The sequence below is a fragment of the Leguminivora glycinivorella genome, chromosome Z, assembly GCF_023078275.1.
Source record: "Leguminivora glycinivorella isolate SPB_JAAS2020 chromosome Z, LegGlyc_1.1, whole genome shotgun sequence".
NCBI classification, from domain to species: Eukaryota; Metazoa; Arthropoda; class Insecta; order Lepidoptera; family Tortricidae; genus Leguminivora; species Leguminivora glycinivorella.
In genome coordinates this window covers 18,582,233-18,597,274 of record NC_062998.1, presented here as the reverse complement: position 1 = coordinate 18,597,274, position 15,042 = coordinate 18,582,233, and the positions used below count along the sequence as shown (strand labels likewise).

Genomic DNA, 15,042 nt, shown 5'->3' with positions numbered 1-15,042 from the left:
GACTCAGACAACCTTGATCTATATTATTGTGAAATCAACATAGTGTTCTAAGAGCTACTTTCAAATAACAGTCGATTTCATGTAGGTATTGTATTTCAATGAACCCTGTCACGAATCCAAAAGAACAACTCGACACACCCACGGTTCACGAGTTGAGATTACAACAAAACCGGTAATTGCAAGTGCAGGGGTTTGCGTAGGTACCGAGAATCCAACGAGAAACATTTATACCTATACCATTAATTTTTTGTGTGTTCTCTCGATTAGGTATCTTAGCAAGAGCAACACTTTACATGAAATAAGGTTAGCAGCCAGAGTGTTAAACTTATAGATAACGGTGAGTAGTTTACCTTGACGTTGAATCCGACGTTGTCGCCAGGCATCGCCTCTTGCAGCGCCTCATGGTGCATTTCCACAGACTTCACCTCGGTGGTGATGGCGGCCGGCGCAAATACAACCACCATGCCTGACATCATAAACGTAAAGGTTAAGGGTCGCCAATGTTCATACTAATATATCAAAGCATGTCTGTTAGCTAAGCAGTAGATAAAAACAGAACATATGTTATGTGAATTCGGCGGTCTCTCTAGTTTTGCTGCCATAAAACTCGGATGGCATTTTATTGCCGGTCTGCTCCGACTTGAAGTACCTTGGTTCGCTCGTACAGTGCGATGGCGATATCGACCGTGACGTGAAATACCGTATTAGCACGGGGTGGATGAAATGGCGACAGTTCACGGAAACCATTTGTGACGCCCGGATGCCTCTTCTACTGAAGGGCAAAATTTATAAATCAGTCATCAGACCTGTCGTCATGTATGGATCCGAGTGTTGGGCCCTAAAGGTGACGGATGAAAAGATATTGCATGTAGCAGAGATGAGAATGTTAAGATGGATGTGTGGCGTGACAAGAATGGATAAGATAAAGAATGAGTATATCTTGACATCGACGCACAGCCAAAACCGCTGGCACCAGAGATTCCAAATTTGGCACGTAGGTTCCTTATATGATGTAGAGGAGCACTAAGAAAGGATTTTTCAAAATTTACATCCTAAGGGGGTGAAATGGGGGTTCAAAGTTCAACGTTTGAATAACAATTACTTTTAGTACGCGGGCCAAGCCGTGAAAAAAAGCTAGTCTAGTATGTAATGGCATGCTAACCGGGCTTGAGGATGCCGGTCTCGACGCGGCCGACAGGCACGGTGCCTATGCCGCCGATCTTGTACACGTCCTGCAGTGGCAGCCGCAGCGGCTTCTCCGTGGGCCTCGACGGCGGCAGGATCGCGTCCAGCGCCTGACACATACAACACATACTTAAACCTTAAATGCATGGTGATGTATATATGCATCATATATTTGATGGTCCGTGGCTCGATATGTAGCTATCCAAAATCACATTTATTGCTTAATTATTATTCATTATTTATTATTATTAAATATACAATTAAATAAATTAAATAATATAATGATTTACTATGGCGGAAAAGTGTGAAAAAACAGGACTATGGCGATTTTTAGTATGTGATTTAGGCTGATTTTTCGGAGTTAGTAATTAGTTTATGTTTAAACGTTTTATCATAAAGGTTTCACCTTTTAAATAAAAGTATTTTTTTTTTAATAAAACTTACCAATTACGATATATTTGTATGAATAAGATTTGGCCTATTTAATTTCTAACACTGATTTAGTATAAAAATCGATCTTAAATATTTTTTTTATTATTTTTCCCAGAGTCAAAAAAACATTATCTATCACATATATGTCGGCGCTATTAATAAAAGCGCCATCTGTTATTATTTACTGTAACCTTTGTGAGCGCCATCTAGCGTCAAACTGTGAAATTATTATAGATTGTTTACGTTGACAAGCGACTTAGCTTGATAGCTGGTTGACTGCGCCATCTGTCGGCGATATTATGTAATCATTCTGTGGATCAGGTGACCGTTGGCAAACCGGTAGGTGCTTGTTTTGAACTGGGGATTGAGCACTTTCGCTCGAGCCGCCGGTCTGTCAACGAGTCCTTTGGTGAGCTGTATCACACCTGAATCACTTTATTATTGTTTTGATTATGTGTTTTATTGTGTTCTGATACTTCTGATTGTTTGATTAATTATTGCGTATTACTGTTAGGCGTATTAATAAATAGTGAATCGTAAAACCAACCGGACTTTGATATGGAGGACCTGAGCGAGCCGGACGATGACGGCTCGGTTTCCCCTATAATATCTACTTATAAATCCGACATCGGAAGTGGAAAAAGACCTCTTAACGCGTCCGATACCCCGCGAAACCCTGACGTAAACAAAAGTGATTTGTCGAATTCTATCGCAAGAAATAATAAGCGCTCGAGTACTTCGACGAAAAATAGCGGTGTTTCTAGACTGGTTTTAAATCAAAACAACGTACCGGTTTCTGCGACTATCACACAAAACACTGCGCGATTTTCTACCACAGCAGATCATAATCACGGGACAAATTCGGTCCCTACAAACGAAAATATCGTGCCGCAGTTCGCCGCGATAAATAACGACGTACCCGTTTCGACCGCGACAAACAATCATGACGAGCAAAGTTCTTTCGCAACCAACGTTTCCAATAATGATCCTAATCGAATACTATCATCGTTTGCAGAGATATTAGACAGGATAACTAGCCAACAACAAAAGAGCATGAATACTAATAATGAACTGTTAGCCGGAATTTTGTCTAAAGCTGTCACTTCGTCACAACGCCCAAGGCTGAGCGATATTTATATTGCGCCATTTAACCCGGATGGTGAAGTTCCCGTTAGAGATTGGTGTGAGCACGTAGACAGGGCCAAACAACATTGGAACCTAACAGATTACGAAATTTGCACTAAGATTGCAGGCTTATTACAGGGTCGAGCGAAGACCCTCGGAGATACGTGGCTTGTAAAATCTCCGCTTTGGAGTGACATGCGAGATGCTTTAGTGCAGACTTTTGAACCTGAAGCGCGGTATTCAAATGATATTTTGAAATTACGTAATTTCAAATTCGATGCGTCAAACCCGTCAGAATCTATAACGCGTGCGTGGACTATTTGGAAAAGAATTATGAGCGGTGACATGGAAAAAGATGCTGTTGAAGCAATTATAGGTTGTATTGATAATGAATTCCTGAGGTTACGTCTGATATCTAGCAAATGTACAACAGTACCTGAGTTGATCTCCGTCATATCTACTACAAAACCACGTGAATCTAGGAGCGGTGAACCACCAGCTAAACGACCTAGGCTTCGCAACACTCGGGACGAATCACTTCTGTCTTGTTTCAAATGTGGCAAAGTAGGTCATGTACAATTAAATTGTCCTAATAAAAACAGTACTGACCCTAAGCCTTTGTTAACATCAAACGACTTAACATCGAACGTGAAGCCTTCGGAAAAGCCACCACAAAAGTGTACTTATTGCGGAAAATTAGGACACAGCGAAACAGTATGCTTCAAAAAACTAAAGGACGATGGTGATAAGATAGCTTTGGTCACAGTGGGATCTAAAGTATCCATTCCAATGCAAGTTGAAGTTAATGAGCGTAAACTTACAGCACTATTTGATAGCGGGGCAGAACGGTCCTTAGTAACAAGATCATTAGGCCAAACTTTACCTGGAAAGCGAGAGGACTATCCTTTAATGCTATTTGGAGTAGGTGGTCCTATTGTATCTAGCCAACGTATAACAGTCACGTGTCTTATCAGTGGTATATTCGTCGAAATACGTTTTTACGTAGTAGAAGATCACGAAATACCTTGCGAGCTTATAATTGGATCCGATTTGGTCAAAGGGACAGGGTTAGAAGTCAACATTACCGAAAATGGAGCTACTTTAAAGAGAATTGCTCAAGTATTGACAGTAACGACAAATGAAGACTTCGTACAAAATATCGATACCGATTTGACTGACAAAAACGAGATTGCAGAATTAAAGGCTGTCCTGGAGAAGAATAGAGATGTCTTTGCTTGCGGAATACCCAAGACTAAAGTTACTACGGGACACATGGATATTCAACTCAAAGATCCCAAGAAGGTAGTCTCGCGAAGGCCATATCGCATGGCGCCTATAGAGCGACAGAAGGTAAAGACAATCGTCGACGACCTCATTGCTAATGGAATAGTTCGCGAAAGTACATCCGAGTTCGCGAGCCCGATTGTACTTGTGAAAAAGAAGAATGGTGACGATCGTATGTGTACCGATTATAGGGAATTAAACAGCAATACCGTCCCCGTAAAATTCCCACTGCCTATAATCTCAGATCAGATAGACAGGTTAGCTGATGCCTCTTATTTTATCTGTCTGGATATGGCTCAGGGCTTCTATCAGATCCCTATCAAAGAAGAGTCCATCCCAAAAACAGCTTTTATCACTCCAGACGGCTTATTTGAGTATGTTATGATGCCGTTCGGACTTATGAACGCACCAGCGGTATTTCAGCGTGCAATAATGGCTGCATTGCGTCCATTTCTCAACGATATACTCATTTATATGGATGATGTCCTTATAAAATGCAAAACTTTCAAAGAAGGGCTCGAAATGTTGGATCGAGTGCTGGTTGCTTTGCACGAGGCTGGTTTCTCCGTCAATCCTAAGAAATGTGTGTTTTTTAAAAACTCTGTTGAATATCTAGGCAACATCATTTCAAAAGGTACAGTGAAACCAAGCCCCAAAAAGGTGGAATCATTAGAGAAGTCTCCTGTTCCGACTACTGTGAAGCAAGTCCGACAATTTTGTGGCTTAGCTGGCTACTTTAGGCGCTTCATCCCATCTTTCTCGGAACGCATGATTCCTCTATATAATTTGACAAAGAAAGACGCTAAATTTCAATGGACGGCCGAATGCGAGAGTGTGAGACTCGACATCATTAGGAGATTGACTTCAGCTCCCGTGCTAACGATTTTCAGAGATGATTTGCCAACGGAGCTACATACCGATGCCAGCAGTTCTGGCCTCGGAGCGATACTTATTCAAATTAAAGATGGCCGACAACATGTTGTGGCATACATGAGCATGAGGACGACAGAACCGGAAAGTCGATATCACTCCTATGAGCTGGAGACACTGGCCATAGTTCGAGCTGTGAAACACTTTAGACAATATTTGTACGGGAGGAAATTTACTATCGTTACGGATTGCAACGCGATAAAATCATCCTTGCAAAAACACGAACTCCTTCCAAGGATTCACAGGTGGCTGGCGTATTTGCAACACTACGACTTCAATATCGAATATCGTCAGGGCAGCCGCATGAAACATGCAGACTTCTTCAGCCGGAATCCAACAGCGTGTATTAATCTAGCGAGTAATGTTGATTCCTGGCTTGTGGTGGAGCAGAGACGCGACCCTGATTTAGCAACGATGATTAAAAAACTCGAACATGGTGAAGAGGTGAACGACTACCGTCTTTATGACAACATTCTCCAAAAGAACGATCCTGAAGATGAACCTGGCCGAAGAGAATGGAAAAAGTGATACCAAAAACTTACCAATGGAGCATAATTAATGCTTATCACACGGCTTTGAAGCACTTCGGATGGGAGAAAACGCTGGCAAAATTACGTGAAGTTTACTGGTTTCCCGCAATGTCTACTACTGTCAAGCAATTTGTGGACACTTGCGTCATATGCAAAACCAGTAAGGGACCTTCAGGCGCAAAACAAGTACAAATGTACCCAATCGAAAAGAAGCCGACGCCATTTCAAACAATACACATAGATATGACTGGCAAACTGACCAAACGCAACGATAAGCACGAATATGTGGTTGTTATTATTGACGCATACACGAAGTTCACAATGTTAACATATGCCACCAATAAGACTTCGACATCTATGCTTAGCGCTCTCAAAAAAGTAGTAGCAATGTTCGGGGCGCCTCAACAAATAATCAGTGACCAGGACAGCGCTTTCAAAGCTGAGTTTGAAGCGTATTGTAATGAGCATGGGATTCATCAACACTTCATAGCACCAGGAGTAAGCCGATCGAACGGTCAGGTGGAGCGAATGATGGCAGTAGTGAAAAACGGATTGACAATCATCCGTAATTATGAGACTACTGATTGGAAAAAAGGTCTTGACGCGCTTCAGTTGGCCATAAATTGTACTAAAAATAAGACGACTAACATAAGCCCTTTAAAAGCTCTAACTGGTAGATCATGTGCTGTGCCAGCCGAATTAGTTTGTTTAATTGATGACGCTGAAGGTACCGTTGATCGCAACCAATTGGAAAAGTACATGAATAAAAGAATCGAAGATCGTGCTGCAAAGGACAAACAAAGATTTGACAAAGGAAAGGCTCGGGTAAACCGATTTCAGAAAGGGGATATGGTACTATTTAAAACAAACCCAAGGACACAAATCGGTCTTGACTTAAAATATCCAGATGCCTATGAAATTTGGAAAATATTACCCAATGATCGCTACATGATTAAAAAAGTAGCGGGCAAAGGACGTCCTAAAAAAGTTGCCCATGACCAGCTTCGTCTCGCACCCAAACCAGGAAGTAGTAATAGCTATCAAGATGCCATGTCGGCGATCGGAGATGTAGACGATAATCAACCAACAACATCATCAGTGTGAGTGTAAGTGCAAGTGTCTGTGTTAGGGTGTGTGGTGTGTGCAAGTGTAAATCAATAATAATAATAAAAAAAGTGAAGTGAATAAACGATTACTAAGTAACTGTCCTTTAAAATCACTGTGCAATTGTATTGTTTACCTAATCATAATGATGTCTTTATAAAATGTTTAGTTATTACTGTAAATGTAACGACGTTGTACTGTAATGAATTCACTTCTTGAAATTCACACAAAGCTTGTCTAGTTTGTAATAACTTACCGTAAGTCTGATCAAAATCGGAAGTTGTTTTAAATGTTCATTTGAAGAACTACACTACAGCATAATTAATTTATAAATTACAGTGCAATGTTTACTAAGTGTGTACTTAGAATTATGTTTGAATTCGTTGTGAGTTATTTCAATTATTACGTTTCCTGTTAATTTGTTGTTAACACATTTTATTCTCAATGATTCGCTGTGATTCCGAATAACGATGTAAATGTTTATTTGATATTGTGTTACATAGTTGTTGAGGACAGGGGCCTCCATCTATGAAAGTTGTTAGTAAGATCAGTAGAACATAGTTGTTGAGGACAGGGGCCTCCATCTATGAGCTCGAATGCTTGAAGTTGTCGAGGACAGGGGCCTCCATCTTTAAGATTTGATGCTATCGCATAGTCGTTGAGGACAGGGGCCTCCTTCTATGAGATTTTTACTGATGCATAGTCGTTGAGGACAGGGGCCTCCTTCTATGAGATTTTTACTGATGCATGGTCGTTGAGGACAGGGGCCTCCTTCTATGAGATGATTACTGTTGCATAGTCGTTGAGGACAGGGGCCTCCTTCTATGAGATGATTACTGTTGCATAGTCGTTGAGGACAGGGGCCTCCTTCTATGAGATTTGTTGTTGTTGTATGATTATTGTGAGATTATTCTATGAATATTATGGATTGCAATGTTGAATTTTGTTGGCTGAGTGCCTGATGATTCTTGTAAAGCATGTCGAGCGCGACCTGCAGCAGGATGGTCGTGTCGGCGCTATTAATAAAAGCGCCATCTGTTATTATTTACTGTAACCTTTGTGAGCGCCATCTAGCGTCAAACTGTGAAATTATTATAGATTGTTTACGTTGACAAGCGACTTAGCTTGATAGCTGGTTGACTGCGCCATCTGTCGGCGATATTATGTAATCATTCTGTGGATCAGGTGACCGTTGGCAAACCGGTAGGTGCTTGTTTTGAACTGGGGATTGAGCACTTTCGCTCGAGCCGCCGGTCTGTCAACGAGTCCTTTGGTGAGCTGTATCACACCTGAATCACTTTATTATTGTTTTGATTATGTGTTTTATTGTGTTCTGATACTTCTGATTGTGTTTTGATTAATTATTGCGTATTACTGTTAGGCGTATTAATAAATAGTGAATCGTAAAACCAACCGGACTTTGATATGGAGGACCTGAGCGAGCCGGACGATGACGGCTCGGTTTCCCCTATAATATCTACTTATAAATCCGACATATATTAATATCTCGTTAAAAGAAAAATTCTTGCATTTAAGGGTTAATAGCTTCAATATTTCAGACTTATCTCCTACAGTTATGTAACTGTGCAGTCCAGAAACCTAAGTTGACCTTTTGTACTGCTGCAGAAGGTATCTTAATACACGAGTGGTATAAAAATCCCTAACCTATTTCTTGTCATGTCTATTGTACGGACATGTGGTGGCATTCCGGACAGTGCGGGCAATAGAGTCGATTTGTGTCGCTTAACTTCAAACCTGGGTAAATCCATTCTGTTTTAAGGTTGAATAAATAAAAAATATAATATGATCTGAAAGATAATCAACCTTATAGCAGAATGGATTTACCCAGTTTTGAAGTTAAGCGACACATTTTATGATTAAATGAATAATGATTAAATGATTTATCTAAAACATAAGTATTACACTTTTTAATTTTTATTCAAGTAGTGCCGAAGTTTTTAATAGTTATTTGTTTTACAAGGGGGCAAAGTAGTTGTTTAACCGCACGTGCCAATATTGATACCTGAGCAAGCGAAAGATTCCAATATTGAACCGCGAGCGTAGCGAGTGGTTCAAAAAGTGGAATCTTGAGCGTTGCGAGGATATCAAGGCACGAAGGTTTTAAACAAACTTTGCCACCGAGTGTAACACAAAATTTTTCACCACACCAACACAAACAAAATACTGACTATAAAACATCAAACTAAATCAAATCCATCAATTTATTCAATATTTATAATTCAAAATCATCATTTATAGGTAAAATCGAGCAGCCAGATTAAACACATCGAGTTAAAATTAGTATGAAATTACTTTGCCCCCTTGTGGATAAAATGAAATTTTTCTATCTGTTTTCGAATAGCAAAGAAAGCCTTTACCAGTTGGTGTGGTGAAAATTAATAAACTAAATAACTAGGGGCAAAGGCAGTCCAAAACGTAATTGAAAATTTAAGCTACGGTCTAGAGTCTAGAAGAACAAACGAGGACCTGCCATTACCTTAAAATGGGATACTGAATAATTCGTTTTTACCTGTTTTCAGGATGTAAGACATAGTTATTTGTTATACAAGGGAGCAAAGTTGTATTTTAACGCCGAGTGTGGAACTGAAAAACGAGCAAGTGAAAGGATTCTATAAATGAAACACGAGCGAAGCGAGTGGTTCGAGAATAGAATCCTGAACTTGCGAGTTTTTTAACATACGAGAAGTAAAATACATTTGCACCCGAGTGTAACACAAAACTTTTCCCCTCACTATAGCGAGGAAAGTACAACGCAAAAAACGCGTTTATCACTGCTTCCAGTAGTTCCACAGGTGGTAAAACATCGTCATCACTAGATTAACTTCATTTCAAAGCAGAAAAAATTACTATATTCAAGGTCAAATTAATTTATCCACTAGTGGATAAAATGCGTTTTTACCCGCTGGTATTAAAGGACAAAACACGTGTTTCCGAGCTAGTGAGGGGAAAATAACTATTAGCATAACGTGGTCAGTTACTGAAAGGTGTAATAGAAATTGTATGAAAAAATGAGCTCTGTTTATATGTAGAGAGAATTTATTTTTAGTATAAAGTGACCAGTTATGGGACACTTGCCAGTTACTGGCAATTTACCCTGTATTCCTTTATTAAAGGATTTGCACCAAGCATATTTAACAGACTGATTAGCAGGGAGCGTACTTTTCATGCCGATGACATTAATCTGACGTCACGCTCCGTATAGGATGATCACAAATAGTTTTATTGTAAATTATTAATCATTAGTCGTCAATCATTTTAATCGTATACAAATTACTTCAATTACAGTAGTCCATTTACATGTGGCATAAATAATACCTACTTGAAATGTGAAACGTGAATAAAATTATTTGATTTGTTTTTATAAATAAATTTAATTAAATAGTATTGTTAACAACACATTACAAGAAATACGTAGAAAAGAGAATTTCTCTCTAACGTAAAGCACACCATCCTTCTTGCATTCATTACCATGCAAAGAAATTCATAACTTAAAATGATTGATGACTAATCTTATACTATTAAACGAGCAATTCTTGTATATTTATTTATTTATTTATTTATTTATTTATTTATATATACCGACGATCTCGGAAACCGCTCTAACGATTTCGCTGAAATTTGTTTTGTGGGGGTTTTCGGGGGTGAAAAACCGATCTAGCGTAGCCTTAGATCCCGGAAAACGCGAATTTTCGAGTTTTTATGAGTTTTTCTTTCGCATTTGTAAACGTAAAATATGGTCCTTAATTTCGCCGCGCGCGCATCGATTCCGCGTAGCTCAGTCGCACGAGGTCGGTCTAATGTACGCAGATAGATCGTAGGTGTCAGGGTTTCGAATCCCGGCCAGAAATTAAGTTTTTGTTTTTTGTCTTTTTTTTGTTTTTGTATTTATAAGAGTTTTTTTTTATCTAAAGACGTGATATATTAAAATAGAACCGAGCGAAGCTCGGTCGCCCAGATATTGATTAATAATTAACAATAAAACAATTTGTGATCACCCTATATGGAGCGTGACGTCAAATTGATGTCATCGGCACGAAAAGTACGCTCCCTGCTGATTAGGAATTAACGTCCAACTGCAGTAATATGTAGTACATCACATGGGGCCTTAGACTAAATATATACCTATAGACGCACAGTCCCGAACAAAAAAGTCGAAAAAAATGGCCTCAAATGACATTCCAACTTTATTCAGATAGGTGCAAATAACGCTAACTTAAACCTAAAATCAAAATACATATATCTGTTTTTTGAAAACCGAATTTGTTATGTAAGCCGTAAGAATCAAATTCGTGAACCGTTCGATACGAGTTTTTAAATAAGTAACATAATTATAAACCGTTTTCGTCCGATCACCGCGATACTGGCAACTACTGAAACGTCATTAGAAAAACAATCAATGTCGAAACTACAAGTCATCAGAATATCGAATGCATGGAGTCGCATAAATAATATTAGGCACGTTGAGTAATAAAAAACCTCTTATAACAAAATAAGTTTATTTACACTTTTTACATTTTATATACAAGGTTTGACTTAAGACATCTATTATAATAAACAAATTCACTTGTTTGCCAAATTGGCAGTATACCTAGGTTTTCATTGTAAATATAATCTTTTTTTAGGGTTTCGTACCCAATGGGTAAAAACGATACCCTATTACTAAGACTTTCCGTTTAGCCGTCCGTCTGCCTGTCTGTCTGTCACCAGGCTTTATCTCAAGAATCGTCGAAACAAATACTAAAAACAAAATAAAATATGTTTTTAAGGGGGCTCCCATACAACAATCGTGAAAACCTTTAACCACCTGTAAAACCGGCAACAATATTTATTTCGATAAATACAACCCAAATAATAGATTGTGTCTCAGGGGAACAAAATGATAAATTTACGGCGAGGGCGTACATTGAATCCTAAAGGTAGCGGAGGATTATATAATAGAATCCGGAGCGTAGCGAGGGATTCTAAAATGGAATCCTGAGCGTAATGAGGGATTCAAGTGTTAATGCCCAAGGTGAAAATAATTTTGCTACCGTGTGACACATACTGCTTTTCAAACCACTAATAACTAATACTTCCTGACAAAATAGATACAGAGTAATTACAGTATAAATGAAACTAAAAACTTAATTCTAATATAGGCCTATATTAGAGGCACTTAACCGAGGATGCTGATGGCATTTCTTAGTTTATTTTGAGTATATTTGGTTAAGTTTTAATTAGTAATGTAGACGGACGGTGTTGTCAGGTTGTCACCACCTTGGGATCCCGAGGGAATCTTGAATTAAAATATAACGCCATTAAAGTACATACGAGACAAAGTGATGAAATCTGCCATTTCAAGTTTGCTACATGTATTTTAAAAATATACAGTCAGATATATCGCAAAGATATACTCAAATATATCAGAAAACGTGTGAGTGTATGTTCAGATATTTTTGAACATCTCGTTCGTTGCCATATATCTGATGGCTACTGTACACTGCCTACCTACTTTTTCGTCAATAGGCACATGTATAAGAAAACGCATGTAAGTAGAATGTAAATAAAATAATAGCGACTCCGTACCTTTTTGTTCCATGAAAATCCTTTATTTTTGCAATTAATTAAATTTATTCTAAAACACGAAATTGCATCGAGTTTATACATAATTTGTCAATACATTTGAATTACTTACGTAAAAAAACGAATGACTAAGTCACCAACTCTGTACTTTTTCGTAAGATCTAGAGTTTGACTGTAGCCATTTTTTTCGCCTGACTGTGTATCTAGTACTAATGATACATCAATGCATGGGGCGGAAGATGAATATTGCTAAGTAACAAAAGTAAGTTAGGTTAGTTATAGTAGTTAGTTAGGTAGAGTTAAGTAGTTAGTTAGAGCGCGCAAGAAGTTTGCAATATTCTTACGCTCCGAATTACACACAATGTTTTGTAAATACATTAAAAAGGCGAAATATGTACGGTACTAGAAATTTCATAATATACTGGGGACGCTATTGCTATGTCTTGTATGGGAACCCTGCATTTTATGATTAAGCACTGAGACTTGGCACAGTTGTTCATTGGGTGGCCCTGAGTAGATAAAGATCGGGAGGCATCGAGAGCCCCCTTAATTTAGGAGGGAGGAGGGGGAAGGCTGGCGCCTCCGCGCTTCCTTTGAAACCATATTTCTCTAAAACTATACAAAATAGGGCATGCGATATATCATTTTCGGATAAATGAAGGACGAGGAATTCATTTTTGGAACAAAAAAATGTATTTTAGAACAAAAATACAAAATAAAATGGGAAAATCTGAAAACGAGATTTTTTTTTATACATATTATTGCACATTTTATGAAAACTGTAATGGTTTTTTCTAAATAAAAAATATTATTTAATAGCTACATTTATGTAGTTTTAGAAAATGTATAATTTGTTATAGAAATATATTATACGACGAGTGATAAAAAATAATTTACATCGCCCGATAGGGTGATTTGAATGCTCATTTCAATAAGTTTTGTCAATGATTTCAGGTATAATCACTATTTTTAACACACGAAAGCTGTAATCATTGTATTTTATGGCTATTTTAGTGATTAATGTACTTAAAATAAAAAAAATACAAAAATTAAAAAAAAAAATGTGATAACTTTTTTTATAACATTATCCTATTTTGTTCTTTCTATACAATATATATCTAAAAGCAATAAATATGAATGAAAAGCCACATTTATGTAGTTTATAAAAATATATAGTTTGTTATATAAATATATTACGAAACGCGAGATAAAAAATAATGAAAGTGACGTGGCAGGGCGATCTTGATGTACGGTACGGGTCAGCTTGTATGATTCGATGAGGTGAGGTAAAGGTACTCAAAGCTCTCAAAAAGTGTAGTTATTTAGAGTAATTCAAATTAAACAACATACTTCTATATAGTCTGAATTTAACTATTTATATTACATGAAATGATCGATTGATATGATAGGTCAGATATATACATCTGATCCTAATACATCTTGTGAAATAGTAGTTATCTATATGATTTGCATAATTTATGGATAATTCTTACTTGACATATTTATTATTCCAGATCTGCGTCCTGTACTTTGGTTAACGAGTGCCGAAAATAGTTATTAACCAAAAAAGACCGCCAAATTAACAGCATTTCACCGACAAAAGCTGCCTTGCACCATTTTTGTAAGGGTTATAGGTATATCAAGGTGTCCATTTATGGGGTCAATTAAACCCAATTCAAAATTTGCCATTATTTGCTACTTGTGGCTGGACGAAAGTCTGTAACAATTGGGATTTGGGAGCCTACTTGCCCGCAACGTTGCCTGTTGCTGCAGAAACATGCCTCGAAATTGTCGGATGCAGGTGTAATAAAAAACAGTGCCGCGTAAGGTGCAACCGTAAAAAAAGACTTTTTAAATTAAATGTTCGGAGCTGATGTGCTTATGCAGTGGATGTTGTGATATATACATAATTAAATTCAGACTATTCATGTTGTTTTATTTGAATAACTCAAAATAGCTACACTTTTTGAGAGCCTTGAGTAGTAGCCCCGATACACATGTTTTCGTCTAGTCAGACCATTTTTTGAGGTTCTCCTTTGTACAAAAGCAATGTCTTAGTTCAAAAATCATTAATGTTTAATGCTAATACGAATCTAGTTTATTTTTTATGGCACTATTGCGCAATAACTAACTATCATTGATACTGAAAGGAAGAATAAATGACGATTTTTATTTTATCTTTTATGGATGGGTAAAACCGATTTAAGGGGGCCCAAAGGAAGTAACTAAATTCTGCTAGTAAACTAAAAAATCTTCAAGCCTATGCATGCAGAACTGCTTTAGGAGAGGAGAACGTGATTAAGACATTTTTTTGCAATATAAGTCACATGCAATTTTATTTTACAATCAAAATAAACTATATTATAGGACTTTTACAATTTTCTGTACTGGGTCGTGATATACCTACATGTGTAAACGTTATTAGAATAAGTATATTTCTGTATTACTAGACGAACTCCACTGCATAGCGGGTAGTACCTTTACCTCACCTCATCGAATAATGCAAGCTGACCCGTACATTAAAATTTTCATTTTCATTATTTTTTATCTCGCGTTTCGTAATATATTTATATAACAAACTATATATTTTTATAAACTGTATAAATGTGGCTTTTTATTGATATTTATTGCTTTTAGATATATATTGTGTAGAAAGAACAAAATAGGATAATGTTAAAAAAAATTATCACAAATTTCATATTTTTTAAAATTTTTGTATTTTTTTTTATTTTAAGTACATTAATCACTAAAATAGCCATAAAATACAATGATTACGGCTTTCATGTGTTAAAAATAGTGATTATACCTGAAATCATTGACAAAACTTATTGAAATGAGCATTCAAATCACCCTATCGGGCGATGTAAAT

General features: G+C 37.3%; 1 protein-coding gene across 1 annotated transcript in view; it reads right to left on the bottom strand.

The window, feature by feature from the left end:
• Window positions 1-15,042, bottom strand: part of LOC125241472 (elongation factor 1-alpha 2) — a 38,307-nt gene that overhangs the window by 3,938 nt on the left and 19,327 nt on the right. The window contains exons 6-7 of the mRNA XM_048149983.1: window positions 1,163-1,295; window positions 351-466 (exon numbers count right to left, since the gene is read on the bottom strand). Coding sequence (XP_048005940.1) covers window positions 351-466; window positions 1,163-1,295 — 249 coding nt within the window. The remainder of the gene's footprint in view (window positions 1-350; window positions 467-1,162; window positions 1,296-15,042) is intronic.